Consider the following 18,203-nt stretch of genomic DNA (forward strand, 5'->3'; position numbering starts at 1 on the left):
TTTGCTTAAAGTTTTGAGCAATGGATTCATTAGTAGGGGGCAGGGACAGAATTAGGTATCTTTATTCACATAGGAAATGATACATCTGCATGTTGTTTTGAAAGCAGCATGCAAATACAGAAGTGTCATCTTGTCAAAAGTTATCAATAAGAACAGAACTAAAATGATCAAGCAGGTAAAAATAGAAGTTGTTGACAAATGCAATTACACTTGCACCACCATCCTTAATGAATTTTTATTGTCTACAGTATTTAAGATGTATTCAGCTGCTGGAAAGATTAGTAATGCTGCCATACTGTGATATGGAACAAGATTATCTGCTTAAATTTCGCAAGGAAATACCTATACAATCCAAAAAACAATCATTTGAACCCCTAAAATATGATGAGCGAGGAGTGGCCTTTAGCACTGCAGAAGGTATACTTTTTGTTACATTTCAAAATTAAATCCTTGGCAACCTGAAAATCCAAATACTTCTCAACATTAAGCTACATGTCTATAAAGAAAAAAAAATGCTGTCCAAGTCCTCCAGTGATATCGCACTGTGTTCTATGTGGTTATACTTGTTTCATTAAATTAAAAACAAATAGTTAAAAATGTATTCTGTGCGTCTAACTTATTTGGCATATGTATTTAAGATGGTATATAATATTGCATCCACCTTACATCATGAGGTGGTCTATTATAAATTGCTTTTCATACAGATTTTTCAGTCTGGTAACAGGCAACTTAAATTACTTCACTGGCTTACTTTATCAGACTTCTTTGACAAACAATATGTGTTTTACAATCTCAACCCTAGGAAGCAGGCAGTGGCAAAACATTTCTGAAAAAATTGCCTAAAATCCTTCCAAGTTTAGTCCAAGCAGTAGCCCAAAGTCAAAAACTGACTCGAAAAATATACAGTATGTTTGTGTATTGACTCACACACCCAATTTGTAGTGTATATCAAAAATAGTTTTCTCTGCATTTCTGTTCAAATACTGTATACTCTAAATCAAACAAAAACTATATATCAAAATAATTATTTCTTTTAGATGCCAGTTGCCATTTTGAATTATCAGGGTATGCCTCCCTCTGCTGGGAGAAAAAGGGAAATTTAATAGTGGCAGTTTTGTAAAACTATGTCAATTGTATTCATTCCCTTTTCTTTTACAGGGCCTTTTTGATAAAGAATATTGCCACTTACTGTTTGCAGAGATATGCATACATTGTGGAAAGATGTTAATATCTCCTGTATGCTATTTAATGGTATCACTGGAGTGCTCTCCAGCCCTTCATAAATTTGGAATCTAGATTAATTTGGGGTATTTTAGGCAACTTTTCCACTCCCAAAACATAATTTTAGGCTTAGATCTCCTTGTGTTGCATTTGGTTAGGAAAGGTTCTGCATAACATCTTTGGAATTTTTGCTAGAGTTTCCCTTTCAAAAGATACTTTCATTTTTGTTTAGCATTTTGAAATGCCAGATGTGTAGATGCAAAAGATGCTAAACATTTTGAAATGCTGAACATGAAATACGTGTACAGAGATTTTTTTTTCTTTTTAAGGTAAGAGAAAGTCTGCAACAGCAACTGCTACACTTCATGCAAATGGAAATGGAAAATTCACTATAAACGGAGATGATTATTTACTTTATTTTCCAGTGTTGCAGGACAGGTGAGTGTTAAAAAAGAAAGAACTTTTTTTTGCTAAAGCCATTTTTAATGGTATTTTTCTAAAAAATGTTTTCATGTATTTTTTTAGTTTTAAAAAAATCTTCAGAGTGTCATATTTTCCTGCTGTATAATCAAATTTGAAAACTTAAATATATGTGAAAATGTTACTAAAAGAATTATTTCAAATACTTTGGAATATTGGTACCTCAATATATCTTGGACTGTAATGCTCATTGTCTTTAGTCAATATATCAATACAATCTGAAAATCACAAGATTGTAATCTACACATTTGGGAAATTCCTATTGAAAAATAATAGATTTTTAGAAATGTGAACTTTATTGGGGGCAGTAGGATCCTAAAATTTCTGGGTATATGAACTAATAGATCCTAATCTAATTAAATTTAACTACAGGTTTACAGTAAGAATAGGCTTCTCAAAAGTATGTGTTTATATAAAAAACTACCAAATTGAGCCAAAGATATCCATTTGCAGATTACTCTGAAAAGATGACAGTTTTATTGTATGTTAGTTTAGCCTCTTCTGAGCACAAATGCATTTTCCTTTGCAAGTGTTGACACCTTGCATCATTCTAAGCCATGTCAGCCTTATTAAATGCCTATGAAATTGTAAACAAAGAGAAAAAAGATATTTGTACAGTCTGTAAACCATGATTTGATATTAGTAAAACCTATTTGGCTTGGGAAAAGAGTAAGTCTGGCTTAGGGAGTCTGTCCATTTTTTGTTTTGTTTATCTTTATTTCTCATAGTTTCTCTTGCAAATGAGTTTGCTTAAGTGTTACTTGACCTTAAATGTTAACAATATAATCTCCCATGCTGTTGTACTGCTCTATTACTACACTCTGATAACTGTAGGCATTTTATGTGGATACATTTAAATAAAGAAATTATTTGTAGTAAATAAGCAGTAGGGCTGTGGGAGACATTTTGAATTTAGATTCTCATAATTGAAACAGCTGGTTTATGTTCAGAGTGGCTGTTTTGTTCATTCTAGAAATTTTGCAAGCTCAAATTCAGAGCATTTCCAAGTTGAGACATGCACACCACCCCTGAGTACAGTAGTCTTTGACTTACAACAATTCATTTAGTGACTGTTCAAAGTTACAATGGCACCGAAAAAAATGACTTATGACTGTTTTTCACACTTACAACCTTCGTAACAGCCCCATTATCATGTGATCAAAATTCAGGTGCTTGGTAACTGACTCATACTTACAGCTATTGCTGTTTCCCAAGGCCACCTTTTGACAAGCAAAATCATTAGGAAAATCAGATTCACTTAACAGCCTTGTTACCTACTTATCAACTGCAGCAGATATGTCAAACTGGCAGCCCACAGCCCGGATGCATCATGTGCAGGTCAAGTCCACCCTAGCTCCGTGAAGTGAAAAAACATCATGATACGTCACGTAATGGCAACATGAAGTCGCAAGTTTGACACCTGTGAACTGCAGTGATTCGCTTAACTGCGGCAAGCGGTCATAAAATGGGCCAAAATTCACTTAACAAATGTCTCACTTAACAATACAAATTTTGCGATCAATTGTGGTCATAAGTCAGTGACTACCTGTATGTGATTTAGCTTAATGAAATATTTCCATGGACAGATCACTAGAAAAAAAATTAATGATTTATTAGATTACGCTTAACTGATTTTAACTCTTTCATATTGTTATTCATATATAATACTTTTCAGAGAACAGCTGATGTTTCCATTCCAATTTCTTGATCACTTAGAGAAGTATGACGTGGTCTGTTCCGTATCTGGAGGAGGAAGAAGCGGACAAGCAGGAGCAATTCGCTTAGCCGTAGCAAGAGCTTTATGTAGTTTTATTACTGAAGATGAAGTAGAATCCATGAGGCAAGGTAATAAGAAGTGTATAGAGAAAAATGTATCAATTTGTCCTAAGTAATAAAATTCAGTATCCTGTTCCCGACTACTTATCTCTAAAAACTGCTATTTAGCATTCTAATGAATTGTTTAAAATGAGGCAAAAATGCCCAAGACTCTAAATATTATAAATCTAGGTTAAAATGTAAGATAAATGCTGATCTCCCTTTGACTTTCCTCAGTTCTTATGACTAAGTCCCTCCACCCTTCTCTGTGCCTAATTTCATTAAATTGTATAAATTTCTTCCTGATCTCCCTGCAGCTGGTCTCCTCACTTCTGATCCACGTGTGAGAGAACGGAAAAAGCCTGGCCAGGAGGGAGCCCGCAGAAAATTCACCTGGAAGAAGCGCTAAAACTGAAAACGTTATATTTTATAGGAATCAATCTTTGTAATTAAACTGTATTTTACCTTCCCTTCCATCCATGTCTTTTCGTATTTACTATATAAGAAGCATTAAACCCTAACATGTGCAGCCAGTAGATACCAGAAATGTTCACTAATCAGTTGGAAATAAAAAGACTATCTTAGAAGCGAGTTGCCATTTTAACAAATCACCCAATGAGAATTTACACCATAGACTTGGAAGTGAAATGGTGAGTCTGTTTGTTCAGGAGGACCCTCCAGAGTTACAAAAGTGCAAATGAAAGGTGCTGTCTGTTGCTTTTGAAGAACTAGAAGAAGCTGCTGCTGCTGAAATTCTATGTGCCATCAGATCAGTATCAATTCTTAGCAACAAATAGTTGATTTTTTTTCAGAATGACCTGTCCCCATCCTGCCCTTTAAAGTGTTTCAGCTATAATTGAGTCTATCTACCTTGTTGTTGATTGTCCTCTTTCTTTAACCTTTCCCAGCATTATTTGATTTCTCTAGAAGACTAGGTTTTCTTTACAATGTGTCCAAAAAAAAAGTTAATTTGAGCCTGTTGTGCCTCATTTGAAAATTCTATGTTGATTTGTTCAATAATCCTTTTGTTTTCTTGTCCATCCATGGCATTTCTAGGAATCTTCTCCAGCATGAAAGTTCAAAAGTGTCAATATTTGTCTGACTTGTTTCACTTTCATAGAGTATCACAGGGAAAATCATTGCTTTCACAATTCTAATCTTAGTAGGTACAAATACATGCAGCACCTGAATATTTTTTCCAAGGTCTTCATTGCTGTTCTAGTATTAGTCTGCAGGATATTTCTTATCTATGCTGTTGGTAACCGATCTTAAAAGGCATAAGTTATCTACTTTGTCAGCATAAGACTGCTTGGTAAAGTATTGTAATTAGTTTGCTCTTGATATTTTTATCCAATTTATATGGCCAACCATCTATGAAACTCTGGGCCATGAAAAAAATGAAAATAGAAAATCTCATTAAAACAAAAATAACAAAAAAGTGGTTAAAACTTGCTCTGAAGCTTGATAAAAATATGAAATTGATAGATACATTATTTCATAATTATTATGCCAACAAAAGTTGGGCGGCATAAAATTAATTCTTATCATCAGCAGCATCCTGACTTCAATTATTGGATAAAAACCAGGTCTTTAAAAAAAAAAGAGAGTAAGGGCTGTCCATAGTTTGGGAAATGAAAGTATTTCATTTTTTTTTCTAATTCCATTTTTTCAAAGTGCTTAACTTTCAGGGTTTCAGATTGTTGCATTTTCAATTAAGAGTTGTATCATCAAAAAGTACATTATTGATGTTTCTTCCTCCTATTTAAAACATTTCCAAAAAAGCTACTCAATATATTTTTCAGTTTATGAAAGATCTATATTAGTAATATTTAATATGGAAGAGGACAAACATTCTTTGAAATATAACCCATTGTTAGATTAAAAACTACAAAATATTTCTCAGCAACAAAAATAATAAGTTACATGAAAGTTCTAGATTTCTATAAAATGTTTTTTCCAAGTCAGAATGATAAGTCATCATTACTATACAGAGTCTTAAATATACATGAACATCATAGCGATATTGTCATATGTGAAATATAATGGTATATTTTCCTAATCTTACTCTAAAAAACTTAAAAGTTATATAATTATGAAGTATCTGATTACTAGTATATATTTTGCCACAAGATGGTGCTGTTTACAACAACCAATAATATTACCTTTCCAAAATGAAACAAAGTGGGGGGAAATGTGTAAAGTTTATGTTTTTAATAATGCCTGTTTAAATGTTAGGCTTGGTTGTTATTAAATCCCAATCAGGTATCCAGATTTATTTACTTATGCCTTCAATTGGCATTGAATTCCACGGATTTTTAAAGCTTTTTTGAGTTATTGATATAATTCATTGAAATACTCCCTTTGTAGCCATTTTGATAACTACAGAGGTGCCTCTATTTATTGGGCAGCAGATTTACTACAACTAGTTACAAACGCAACAGGCACCATCTAAGATAATGCACAGTTGAGGCAAGAATGATCTGAAACCAAAGAGTGATTTTTATTTTTTCCAATCCTATCAATAATGCAAGGCCTTGGAATTTCTGCTTGCAAAGTAAGTGTCTAGGACGTAATGGGACCAAAGTTGGTGTGATAGGAAATATTTGCAAACAAAAACTTGACTTTGGAAATGGGCTGGGCTTGGAAAACAAAACATTCCGGGAAAAAAAAATGTTCTAAGCTTTCTATGAGGGACACAGATTTTTGCACTGGTCCATTTTAAATCTCTCACCACATTTCCCTCCTATTCATGTTACATAGACCAAATCATATGTGGCCCAACCAATGCACACACAACATGATAGAAGAGCAGAAAGATAAGCACAACATACATGCCTGCCCCAATTAGTCTCAAGGAAAGAGAATGAACATGCTTCATTAAACAGAAGAAAATAAAGATGTATCCAGTGGTCATTCTGGTGAAGATCAGAATTAATTTTCAGCAGCCATGTTTTGCATGCTTCCTGTGCCTTGATGCTCTGAATAATTTACTAATACACTATTAAATAAGCACACATCTATTATGATTAATTACTAAGAATTATTGATGCTATCTACTGTAGATCTTGGCTTGTCTAAGTAGGCCAAGGCTATGTCAGAAATTGGGAAGTCAAAACAATCTGGGAAGGTAGCCATAGCAAATCATTTCCATGTTGTTGCAAAAAAACAACATGAATACATTCATGAAGTCATGATCAAACTCAAGCTGAAAGATTTACAATTTTGACAAACATTGCATGAATACAAAAGATACATGTACATTAATGCGAAATTCTTGCCAAGATTGAAGCAATCACTGATTATCAAAAGGAAAGCACAGCCAATCCAGACTTTATTTAATTTGTATGTTTCCAAGTCACTACAGCTTCACAGAAGTTTATCATGGATTTAAAAAGTTAAGTGTGTTAATATAAAGCAATTACTAGTAATTGATCAAAATTCTAGCAATGCTAGGATAAACTGAAAGTACCAAGAAATATATCACTAGACATAGCTTTAGGTAAAACAAATCAATGATCAATGAGTATCTAAATTCGCTAAAAAAAATTCTTGGAATGCTCTAAAACGTTCTGTTCCTGAAGCTACTGAGATAGAGCAAGTCTTAATTTTAAGGAGCGGGTCCTCCACAAACCCAAAGCAGCAGCAGCTGAGCAACAGTGCCCTCTGCCCTCCATTCCCCTAATTTCATAAAAGTGGAATATGACTAAAACTTTCTCAATTCTACTTCCATTCAACTCATAACATGTGAGGAGGGGAGTTGGGTGGAAGGTAGTGTCAGAGTGAAGCTCTTGAGTCTTTACTCATGGGGATCCTTAAGAAATCAATGGTTGAAATAATACTAACTTAAAGAATACTAGAAACAGTAACAAGAATAATAGGAGTGGTTAAGTTAAGTTATAATCCTTGACTATAACCATCTGTTTAGTGATCAGGATTGTGACAGCACTGGAAAAAACATGACTGATATTCATAAGTATTACAGTAAAGTATCATATTCCCTATGATCAAATTTTGGTGTGTGGCCACCAGTATATTTTTATATTTACAATGCCACAGGATAATGTAGTCACAATTTGCAATCTTCCCAGAGGGCTTCTGATGAGAAAAGTCTACGGAAAGCTGAATTTGCTAAACGATTGTGGCAAAAAAGGTTCTAAAATTGGGAATGACTCATTTAACAACCATCTTACTTAGAAACAGAAGTTCCAATCCCAATTGTGTTTGTAAGTTGAGGCTTACCAATATATTAACCGGGTCGCCACATTTATCGCCATATGATTTTCAGATAATAAAATCCAGGTTTACATCTGGAATACTATCTCCTCACCTGTCCCAAAGATGATTTTTTTCAAGAGGCAACTGGACTTTCTGATTTTTCTTTGAAGATGTTTCTCTTCTCATCCAAGAAGCGTCTTCATAGAAAAACCAGAAAGTCCAGTTGCCTGTTGAAAAAAAGCATCTTTGGGACAACCATGACCTGGATGACTGAGAATCTCCATAGATATTTAGCGATGCACTTTGGAATGAACAGCTTTCGAATGGTGCCGGGAGCATGAACGAATTTCCAGAAAAATTGCAGACTAGAGGAACCATTTGCACTTCATTTTAAGATGCAGCCTGTGTTCAACAGTGAAGGGACACAGGGAAGAAAACACAGGTCCAACTTCTCAATGAAAGAATAAGACAGGTTGATTTTACAATTGAGGTTTTGAAAAAGAGAGTCGAACACAAACTCCCAAGAGCTGAAATCACTTGTACCAACTGAAGTATTGGAGCAGGTCACAGAATTTATGAAGAAGGCACAACTAACACAATCACAAGAGCTGAAGAAGCTTCTTGGATGAGAAGCGAAATGTCTCCAAAGAAAAACCAGAAAGTCTAGTTGCCTCTTGGAAAAAAAGCACCTTTAGGACAACAGCGACCTGAATGACAGAACATCCATAGACATCTACCTCACCGTCTTTGTTCCCGTCCCACCGAGGCCTGCAGGGGGCGCGCTTCCACGACTCCAAAGATGGTGCGCTTTACTGCTGGGGTCCTCCTGGAAGGGAGCTCAGAGGCTCGGCCTCCTGCACGTAGCAGAGCGGTGCCCAGCTCTCCGCCGAAGCCGGTAAGTGGGGAGGGCCCCAGATTTTAGTTTGAGTTTGCGGGGGGAGAATGGGGCGTCTGCCCCGCTAGTGTCAAAGCCTGTCCCGGAGCTGCGAATCCATCCATCATTCCTCCCGCCCTGCCTCCAAAATCTCGGCGTTGCACAAAAATGCAAGCCCTGAGTTGGCTTGGCGTGCCCGGGGTGAGGCGTGGGCGCGCTTGGCTCTCTGAGTGGGGAGCCTTCGTTTCGCTCTGTGGGTAACTTCAGTGAGCCGCCTCCGGTGAGTGGCACGCTCGCGGTGTGCGCCAGGGCTGGGCTAAGTCGATGGGTGCGAATATCCTTGAATTGCCCCGAATTCTGTTAAAGCTGCGGGCCAAATTAACGCGGTAAACGGAGCAACCGGGGAGGAAGCCGGCTCTGTATTACGTAATCATTGTCCCGCGGTCATTTATTTCCTTTTGCCGTTTCTTCATGAACTGCAGATTCCATTCTAGCAACTTGATGCGATGTAGATATTCAAACCAAAGATAATGTTGGAGGTGTTACTTGTTTTTGCTTTCTTATCAAGGGTGAGGTGTCTGATACTTACCTTGATAAAGAAGATACTTTCCTATAGTTATCAATTTCCCTTGAGCTCTTGTTTTTACACACACACACACACACACACACACACACACACACAAATGTTTTCACACATGTTTTCACACACACACACACCCTAGGCGTAAGCCTTGCTGTGAGTATGACATTTTGTATCTAACTCACCATTGATCAATAACCCGAACCCTAATTTACAGGTCTCTTTTTGGAGCCGGGAAGTAGGAGAGAATACAATCAAAACTCCTTGGCAGATAAAAGAAGTTTTGTGTGCAAAAAAAGAACAAAGACCCTCCATTGAAAGATGAATGGTGGTCTGTGGAAAACCACACTGCATTGTGAGCATTATAACTTTACTTGGTTTCAAAAGGCAGTCAAGAGGGATAAATCCACCCCAACCACAATGCCCATGGCCTTGTTCTTTCAGTAACCTTCTGTCGGTTTAATAATATCACTGATCTCTTTTGATAGATTTCCAAAGTGTGGATCTAGAAGATGCCTCCTCAGCAATTCCCGAGGAAAGGATCAGGGAGTGGAGCAGTTTACTTAGGGAAGTTATGGGTTCTCAGTCGCTGGAAACTCAGACAGCTATTTCTTACAGTGATTTAATTCATTTTCTCTCAGATTGCAAAGGATAGTAATTCAGTTGTTCTATGTATGTTTATATATGTTCAGAGAATATAGTAGGAACAACAAAACTTGTTTTTAGGCTGAAGAAATTTACAGGTGGGGTGATTCTTATGCATGATGTGCCACTATCAGGAACAGCTGTCACAAAACCAGTATAATACCATAAGTAGGCCTTTGTTTCAGTGTTTCTTCGTTCAAATCTCTGGGTAAAAGTTGGGTTGCTGTGGAGAAAGTTCAGTTTCCTTCATGCAAGAAATTTGTTGCCTGATCTTCTCATGTCAATTCATACAGGTTTCTTGTGGAGATCTATTTACTGCTTTAATGACTCAGGCTTCTAAGCTGCTTCCATCATATACTGAAAAGATTAGAACAACAAAAATCTAAAATCGATTCCAGAAGGAAAAAAATACTTTCAGGAAAAAGTATAGCCATAGAGTCAAGAGTAAGGGGGTCTCATGTCCTATAAACTATACTGAACACCCTATATAATGGCTAATATTCTAAGGATCTTTAGCTTTTTCTGTATGACTGAGCAGAAGAGCATTATTTGAAAAAGTGTTATTTTAATCCTGGAAAAAAAATCTCATGAAATTCATTTGGGCTCAGTAACATGCTTGAAATAAATATGTTTGGCTTCGTGTCATATGAACAGCTCCTACCACTGGTATGTTTATATGTATTACATTATCCTACAAATTACTTTTCTTGAATATTATGGTTCTTCTTCCCTTCTTAAACAGACCTCCCAATTCCTTGGCACTGACATAGTCGCCCTCCTGGGTTTAATAAGTTGGTTTTTCTTTTTGCTTTCTGCTTTCTCTATTTCCCTTTCCTCTGCAACAGCATCTGCAACGAAGGTCAAAATAGCTGGTCACAATGATGCAATTAAAACCTTGGTATGTGCATGTTATTGCATACTCAAAAAGGACATGACTTTGACTGTGTAGTCATGTTAGTCATCCTGCATCCAAGTCTTTCTTTCCCTGCAGAAACTCCTGTTGCATCTGTATCATCTTCCTATATTAGCTTAGGAATTATAAACTGGACTCAATGTCATACATCTTGTCCAAAATCTTCAGATTGATAGTTCTCAGCAAAACTACAGGTCCCAGGATGCCGTAATCAGTAATCAGATGAGCTGTAATGTATACAAAAGACTCTAAAGTTTGGCCAAATGGATCCATATAGAATCTGCCCCCTCAGATGTATCAACTATATTAAAAATCATATTTTAAGAAAATCTGACTTTCTAAAGGAAACTGATAGTCCTTCAATACACAAAATAACCTGTGCCTCACTTCTGTTGCAGCTTTCACCACTGTCTGAAAAATCAGCTGAAGTATATGCATTTGATAGCGGAAATCACTTTAGCTTTGGAATGATTTGCTAAATTAAAATAGCATAATAATTAAGAATTATGTTAAGAGTAATTAACAAATATATCAACAGCTGCCTTTTCAGTTGCCTCTATGTGTGTGAACTATGCAAGATTGCTTTAAAATGAGAGTAGGAGTGTTTGATAGATTCTGCCCCATTTTCCAAAAAAACCTCTTCTTTTGAATGGTGAACATTAGGTGATGCTTGGAGAAAACACTCAAATCAAGTATTTACAGTTCAATTTTATGCAAGGTAACCATGGAGCATCTGCCCTAACATTCACAAATTGCTTTGACATTTGAATGCAAAAGCAATTTGTCAGCTCTACTAAAGACCTATCTGGGTTTTAAAAAGCAAAAGAAAACACTCCAAGCCAGGTTTGCATATACATGTTAATTACTTCACTGCTCACCCACATCTACAAATCATCACAGAGATACCACAGAGAGAACATTCATACTACCATATATTAAGATGATATAGTTTTGCAATGAATTGATTAGAACATTCATTTTCAGTTCAAGACAGAGAAATCAAATGTGGATGTATGTCTCAGGTGAACTAGCATCTAATTTAGGATAAATACCGTGTTTCCCGAAAATATGACCTATCCTAAAAACAAGCCCTAGCCCAATTTTCACATCTGTGCCTAATATAAGCCCTACCCCCAAAATAAGCCCTAATTAAGCCCCACCCACATTGCCCCACTGCCTGATTGCTCGAGGCTGTAATGGGGCAGGAGGCTCGCAGCACCACTACATGGGGTAAGGCGGTGGTGGGAAGAGCTGCCAGGCCATTCCCTGCTCAGTGACCTCCTCCCACCCACCCCTTCCCTTTTATTCACCTCCTGAGCTGAACTGCCATGCTACGGAGGATGAGCTGGTGTGGCTCAGTCCTCTTACCCATTCCCCCTCTGCTTTTTTGGAGCCAGGGGGGAGTGAAGGCAAAAGATCTTTGCTACCACTGCACATCAGCATGTTCGCTGCTGGAGGGGCTTTCTTCAATTAACCCCCAACCTGCCCTGCAGATCACCTGCCTGGCAGTAGCTGTTGGCTCCTCCACCTGTTGCTTCGGTCCTGCAGCACCGCCTCGCGCTGTCTTGTCCCTGTTTTAAAGGCGGCAGCCCTGGAGGTTTGCAGCTCTGGAGGAGTACAGCTCTGCCACATTTCAGTAGATGCCGGCCTTGCCTTGAGATGGGCCCATTTCAGTGCCTGGAGGTCTGAACCTACTTTCCAGTTCTGTTACATTTCTCTTCCGCTGAAGAGCTGGAGAACTTGGAACACCCCCACCAAAGCATTCCTTTCACTTACCTGCTTTCCAGCTCCGTTGTGTTTCTCCACCGCAGCGTGCAAGGCAACAAAAATTTCTGGGACTAAAAAAAAGTTCGATCAGACCTTCCAACTTCTCGCAAAAAGATCTCAAGGTTTTTTTTAAGTCCCACAAACTTTTGTTGCCGTGAACACCCTGGCAGGGAAACACAATGGAGCTGAAAAGCAGGTGGCTAGACAACTCCCCCAAGGGCTTCAGGTGGTGAAACGGGCCTATCCTGAGGCAAGGCTGAAACACAGTGGCAGAGCTGCCGGCCTCCAGAGCTGCCACCTTTAAAATACCAAATGGGGACCAGGCAGCGGGAGGTGGTGCCGCAGGACCGAAGCAGCAGGTAATGGTGGAGGAGGAGGTGGTGCCACCAGGCAGGTGATTTACGAGGCAGGGTGGGGAGACAGAAGAAAGCCCCTCCAATGGCAGAGAGGGCTGATGTGCAGCAGCAGCAGAGATCTTTCGTCGTCACTCTCCTCTAGCTCCGAAACAGCGAAGAGGGTGAGGCGGCAGTGGCATGAGTCCCAGCCACAGCTACCGATGGTGGAACAGTAGTGGCAGCAGGAAGCGTCCCACTGGCTGCCCCCACTGGGTGAGACAGGGAAGGGGCTGCCACCTCCTCATGCCACCAGCATCAGGGGTCCGCAGGTTGGATGGCCAAGGATACTATTGGGGCTGCAGGGCCAGTAGAGCCTTGATATTGGCAGTGTAGGACGGCGGCCTGAGATGGATAAAGCAGCCCCTTTTCCATCTCACCCGGCTATTGATGAAGTTGTGCAGCACTGCCACCAAATGGACCAGGCATGGCATAGGGCTGGGGTGGAGCTGGAGGATGATGTACCGTAGGATGGCAGGGCAGAGTACTCAAGGGCCATGGCATGGTGCCACCCCACCCCTGGTCTGTTCATCATCTAGCCTGCCGAGCCCTGATGCTGGTGGTGTGAAGCGTGTGGTGTGAGGCTTCCCTATCTCTCCCTGAATTTGAGATGCAGTTTTCTATTGAGGCATATTAACTAAGATCATTTTAAAGAGCCCCTCTTCACAGATCTTCTGAAATAATGAATGCCCTCAAAATCTTGTTCTGTGTGAAGAGATCGGGATTTGAATACAGTGGTCCCTCTGAGCTTGTAGTTTCATGCTGCATGACATCAGAAGGGGCAACCAGAGCAGACTGGTCGTTGGGTGGATAAGAAGAGTACAAGAAAATGGCAGTAGATTCAAGCAAGCAATTCACTTTGGGACTTTACTAGCAGCAGTGAAACTTTTAATTATGCTCTCATTTGACCAAAGAGATAGGGGAGGGTTGGTGGAACTTTTGTGTGAGCTCAGGATCCTATTTCAGAAATTAAAACAGCTTTCAACAAATGTGATACAAATTCAATGTGTACACTAAGTGTAAGGAAGGTTATATAGTGCCTATGGGGTGTTTTCCAATGCTGTGTGCATGGTCTTTTGCATTTATGAAGTGGAATATTGATGCTTACACTTTACTTTCTTACTGGGGAAGGGGAAGTATTTTAAAGATAAATATTGACTCCCAACAGTTTGTCACATTTTCTTGAATTTCAAATATTTTTTTGAATATTTTATCCAATTTTCTAGATCTGAAAGTCCCTGAAGAAAAGTTCTTGGTAGTGTCTTCCTTATTGTCTCTGTTCAGAAATGCAACAACTTGTACGTTATGCTATGATCTGTCATCGATTGCTGAAAATCTGTTCTACAGACAGACTTGCCAAAATGGACTCATTTTTGAGCTAGCAGGAAGACTATGGCGGTCTTGCTTTTCTGATATCAGTATTTTGTCTTAGAATGGCATGGAACAAAACACCTTCAGACACGTCTGATCATACATCCTTGCCAGTTTCACTCAGGATGTTAATGGCTATAGCAATGTTCCTCATGATTGCCATTGGATTCTTAGGCAACACCATTGTCTGCTTGATTGCTTACCAGAAGCCAGCCATGTGTTCAGCCATAACTCTACTTTTAGCTACACTGGCTTTCTCTGACATTATGCTGTCTTTAGTCTGCATGCCATTTACTGCTGTCAACATTATTACAGTAAACTGGAATTTTGGAGCTCATTTCTGTTGCATATCTGCCATGCTTTACTGGTTTTTTTTTTAATCTTGGAAAGGCTCTCAATACTCTTAAATCATTAGTGTGGATCGATTCCTCATCCTTGTCCAGCACCAAGACAAGCTGAATCCCCATCGTGCCAAAGTTGTGATAGCTGTTTCGTGGCTCTTGTCATTCTGTATCTCCTTCCCTTCCGTTGTTGGGTGGACATTTGTGGAAGTGCCAAGCAGGGCTCCACAATGTGTCCTTGGATACACGGAGTTCCCTTCAGACCGAGCTTATGCAGTGATGCTGCTTATGGCCACTTTCTTTGTCCCTTTTGGCAGGGGTCCCCAACCACCAGGCCGCGGACCGGTCCCGGTCCATGGAACATTTCCTACCAGGCTGCCGGTTTGCTAGGCGCTGCCATCTTGTTTGATGAGAAAGTGCTTCCGGGTGAGCTTTTCTGGTTGGAAAGTGGCGTTTGGGTCCTGAAGGAATCCTCGCGCCTTAGTTTCATCGAAGGGGGGGGCTTCGAACGAAACTAAGGTGCGAGGATTCCTTCAGGACCCAAGGCAAGGCGAGCCGAGCGACCGTCCCGAAGCCGTCCCGAAGCGAAGCCCATCGACAAAGGTACAAAGGAGGAGTTGAAGGTGGCGGGGAGAAGCGGGGGACGGCTGGCTGGCCGGTCGCTTGGCTCGCCTTGCCTTGTCATGTGTGCTGATGCCGGTACCGGGCCACGGATCATTTTGTGATGCCGGTACCGGGCCGTGGCACAAAAAAGGTTGGGGGCCACTGCCTTTTGGCATTATGTTGTATTCTTACTTTTGCATCCTGAACAGTGCCCGTCAGAACACAGTCCGGATCCACAACCACACTGAGAACATCTGCCTCAGCCAGGTGAGCAGGCTAAGTCTAGTAGGACTGCAAAAGCCTCACCACATTGATGTAGACATGAGCTTCAAAACTAGGGCATTCACTACCATCTTTATTCTGTTTGTTGGCTTTTCCCTATGCTGGCTTCCGTACGCAGTCTTTAGCCTGCTTTTCTGTCTTCATCCGACTGTTTTATTACAGCCCCTCTTTCTATGTCATTAGCACTTACATACTGTGGCTGAGTTATCTCAAGTCCGTTTTCAACCCCATCATCTACTGCTGGAGGATCAAGAAATTCCGTGAGGCTTGTCTGGAGTTCATGCCAAAAACATTTAAAATCTTTCCCCAAGTGCCTGGACGGACAAAACGGAAAATAAGGCCAAGCACAATATATATTTGCAGTAATTCCCCATCTGGAGTTTAGAAATAAACCATGATCATTATTAATGTATTAGAAATAAGATAAAACAGCGGATAGCAAGACAGGATTTGTTGCATCCAACATGTGAAATGAATGAATTCAAGTTTAATGAACTCTAGGTTGGGGATTGGCAACGTGCGACTCCTTTGGGCCCTCTCTTGCAGCTCCCTGTCGGATGAACCCACCACTGGCTGGCCCCGCCCACCGCCCTCCCTTTCCACTCACTCCTCGCCTGCCCTGGGAAGAGAAGGATGACGGCGACTTGCTCCGTATTCCAGAGAGCTCCTCTACTGGCCTCTTTTTCCAGCCCTTGTTGCTATGCGCACCTCAGCCACTGGGAGACGCACGACTTTCCTCCACCCCAAGACACTGGCTGGGCCGGCTGCAGTTGATGCTCTGAGTCATAATGGTCTCCAGGAAGAGGAGGCGGCAGCAAGAGCAGCAGCGTTAGCCACAGCTGGCCCAGCCAGTAGTCTCGGGGTGGAGAGAAAGACGTGCATCTCCCCATATTCCTCTCAGCACCTCCATGGCTGTTTACTGCTTTTGCAGCGCCTTGCGCAGCACACTTAAATTTAACACACTTCACACTGGGGTGGCCGGCATCCCCTCCTCCTCCTCCTGGAGCCCATCACAATGCGGAGCATTGGCTGCAGCCAGCCCAGCCAGTGTTTTGGGGCAGAGAGAAAGTGCCACATCTCCCTGGTGTGTGCAGCACCAAGAAAGGGCAGGAAGAAGCAGCCACCAGTGGTGGGATCATCCGACAGGGAGCTACAGCTGGGGATGAAAGAGCTTCATTTATTTGGGAACCTGAAATGGCCCTTCATTTAAATCATATGGTAAAAAGCACTCGAAGAAAGACCAACATCACAAAACAAAACAAAACAAAACCCCAACCCTCGCCTGTTTTTGAAAATGGTTCAAGAGAGAACACACGCGCACGCACACACAAGAGAGAGAGAGAGAGAGATGAGAAAGATGAAAAAGAAAGACGAGAGAGAGATGAGAGAGGGAGAAAGGGAAAGGGAGAAAGGAGAGAGAGATGAGAAAGAGAAGAAAGAAAAAGGAGACAGGAATTGAAAGAAAGAGAGGAGAGAGAAAGGGGGAGAAAGACGAGAGGGAGAAAGAGAGGAAGAAAGAGGAGAGAGATAGAGCGCTGTTTAAAAGAAAATATCGGGAGCCACAAAACCTGAGTAAGCATGGCTGGGGGTCAGGGTCATGTGACTGGGTGGGAGTGGCTGTCCAGCCAGGTTTTGTGGCTCCCTTTGCTTTCTGTGGGAAACAGGTCCAAATGGCTCTTTTGAGTGTTTAAGGTTGCAGACCCCCGCTCTAGGTAGTTCATCCTGGTAAAATAAATCCTGGGACAGTGGCTATCAGTTCTGAAATTAGAAATATTTTTTTAACACGGCCTTTAATACTGTTAATACTGCCTGTGGTACTGTTTTATGAATTAGCTAAGCATATTTAAGGTTGTCCATGTTTCAAGTTGAATTGCACTACATATCCAAAGTCTGGTTTTTTCAAATCTATTGCCAATAATAACACTGCCTTTGTAATTTTATTTTCTTCCTAAGAATAAACATCAACATGCCTGCTTTTTTATTTCAGTGTCTATCCCTTCAGTCAAATTGGTTGTCTTACAAAAATAAGTATCAAATTGCAACCTGAATATCGTACAGGGAGAGCCATTTTTGCACAAGTCCATTCTGACATTGTACAATTGGGGTTGGCTTAGATCTCTTGGTCTATCTTTTAAATAATGGGAGATAATCCGGGTTCAAATTACAAAACATGGATGATTTCACCTTCCCTGCTACAGAATCCTTACCAAAACTGCTTCTTGCACACAAATCCATTGAAAAATCCCCTCAAATAAGGATTGTGGTCATCCAGATAGCAACAGAAGGAAAACAAATCAATTCCTTACCTATAATATGCAAACAGTTCTGGTTGTAATTTTCGTTGTTGTGATTTCAAAGGAAAATATGGAACAAGCAAATTAAATGCATTACAGCATTTAATACAGGTATCCTCTGAACCAGGGGTCACCAATCTTTCGGACCTCAGGGACTACTAAATTCATACATTTTAAATCCCGCAGACCACTGATATAATCTGCCCAGTGACCAGCTGGGTGGGCGTGGCTAGATGGCCATGTGACTGGGTAGGCATGGCCAACTCGATGTCACTCCCATCGAGAGGCGCCTCACCGGCCTCTACTCGCCCTTCCCCTCCCAGCCACTCCTCACCTGCCCAGGCTCCTTAGGGTCCCGACAGGAAGGAGTTGTTTGAGCTAAAGCAGCCACCAAGAGAAAGAGTTGGGAA

At 40.4% G+C, this 18,203-nt stretch overlaps 3 protein-coding genes and 1 long non-coding RNA gene across 5 annotated transcripts in view; all 4 read left to right on the forward strand.

Moving 5' to 3' along the window:
- MRPS9 (mitochondrial ribosomal protein S9) overlaps positions 1–3,992 on the forward strand; it is a 34,852-nt gene extending 30,860 nt beyond the window's left edge. For both annotated transcript variants that reach the window (XM_026707457.2, XM_087938501.1), the window contains exons 8-11: positions 249–417; positions 1,551–1,659; positions 3,377–3,546; positions 3,834–3,992. In XM_026707457.2, the coding sequence (XP_026563242.1) occupies positions 249–417; positions 1,551–1,659; positions 3,377–3,546; positions 3,834–3,925 (540 nt within the window). In that variant the 3' untranslated portion in view covers positions 3,926–3,992. The remainder of the gene's footprint in view (positions 1–248; positions 418–1,550; positions 1,660–3,376; positions 3,547–3,833) is intronic.
- Positions 3,993–8,530: 4,538 nt separating this feature from the next.
- LOC148125143 (uncharacterized) lies at positions 8,531–12,119 on the forward strand. Its single transcript, XR_015744574.1, has 3 exons — positions 8,531–8,626; positions 9,403–9,540; positions 9,674–12,119. It is a non-coding gene; the product is annotated as an uncharacterized LOC148125143 (long non-coding RNA).
- Positions 12,120–14,335: 2,216 nt separating this feature from the next.
- LOC113440790 (high-affinity lysophosphatidic acid receptor) lies at positions 14,336–14,923 on the forward strand (the record flags this gene model as incomplete). The annotated part of the gene is given in 1 exon segment (XM_026707413.2): positions 14,336–14,923. A coding segment is annotated over 1 exon segment (588 nt), but the record flags the coding sequence as incomplete, so codon positions are not given.
- A 62-nt stretch (positions 14,924–14,985) lies between these two features.
- LOC148125144 (high-affinity lysophosphatidic acid receptor-like) lies at positions 14,986–17,480 on the forward strand. Its single transcript, XM_087938502.1, is given in 2 exon segments — positions 14,986–15,631; positions 15,633–17,480. Coding segments are annotated over 2 exon segments (576 nt in total). The 5' UTR covers positions 14,986–15,307; the 3' UTR covers positions 15,885–17,480.
- Positions 17,481–18,203: the final 723 nt, after the last annotated feature.

The sequence above is a fragment of the Pseudonaja textilis genome, chromosome 8 (genome assembly GCF_049901715.1).
Source record: "Pseudonaja textilis isolate UNSWEBS1 chromosome 8, rPseTex1.2, whole genome shotgun sequence".
In the NCBI taxonomy this organism is placed as follows: domain Eukaryota; kingdom Metazoa; phylum Chordata; class Lepidosauria; order Squamata; family Elapidae; genus Pseudonaja; species Pseudonaja textilis.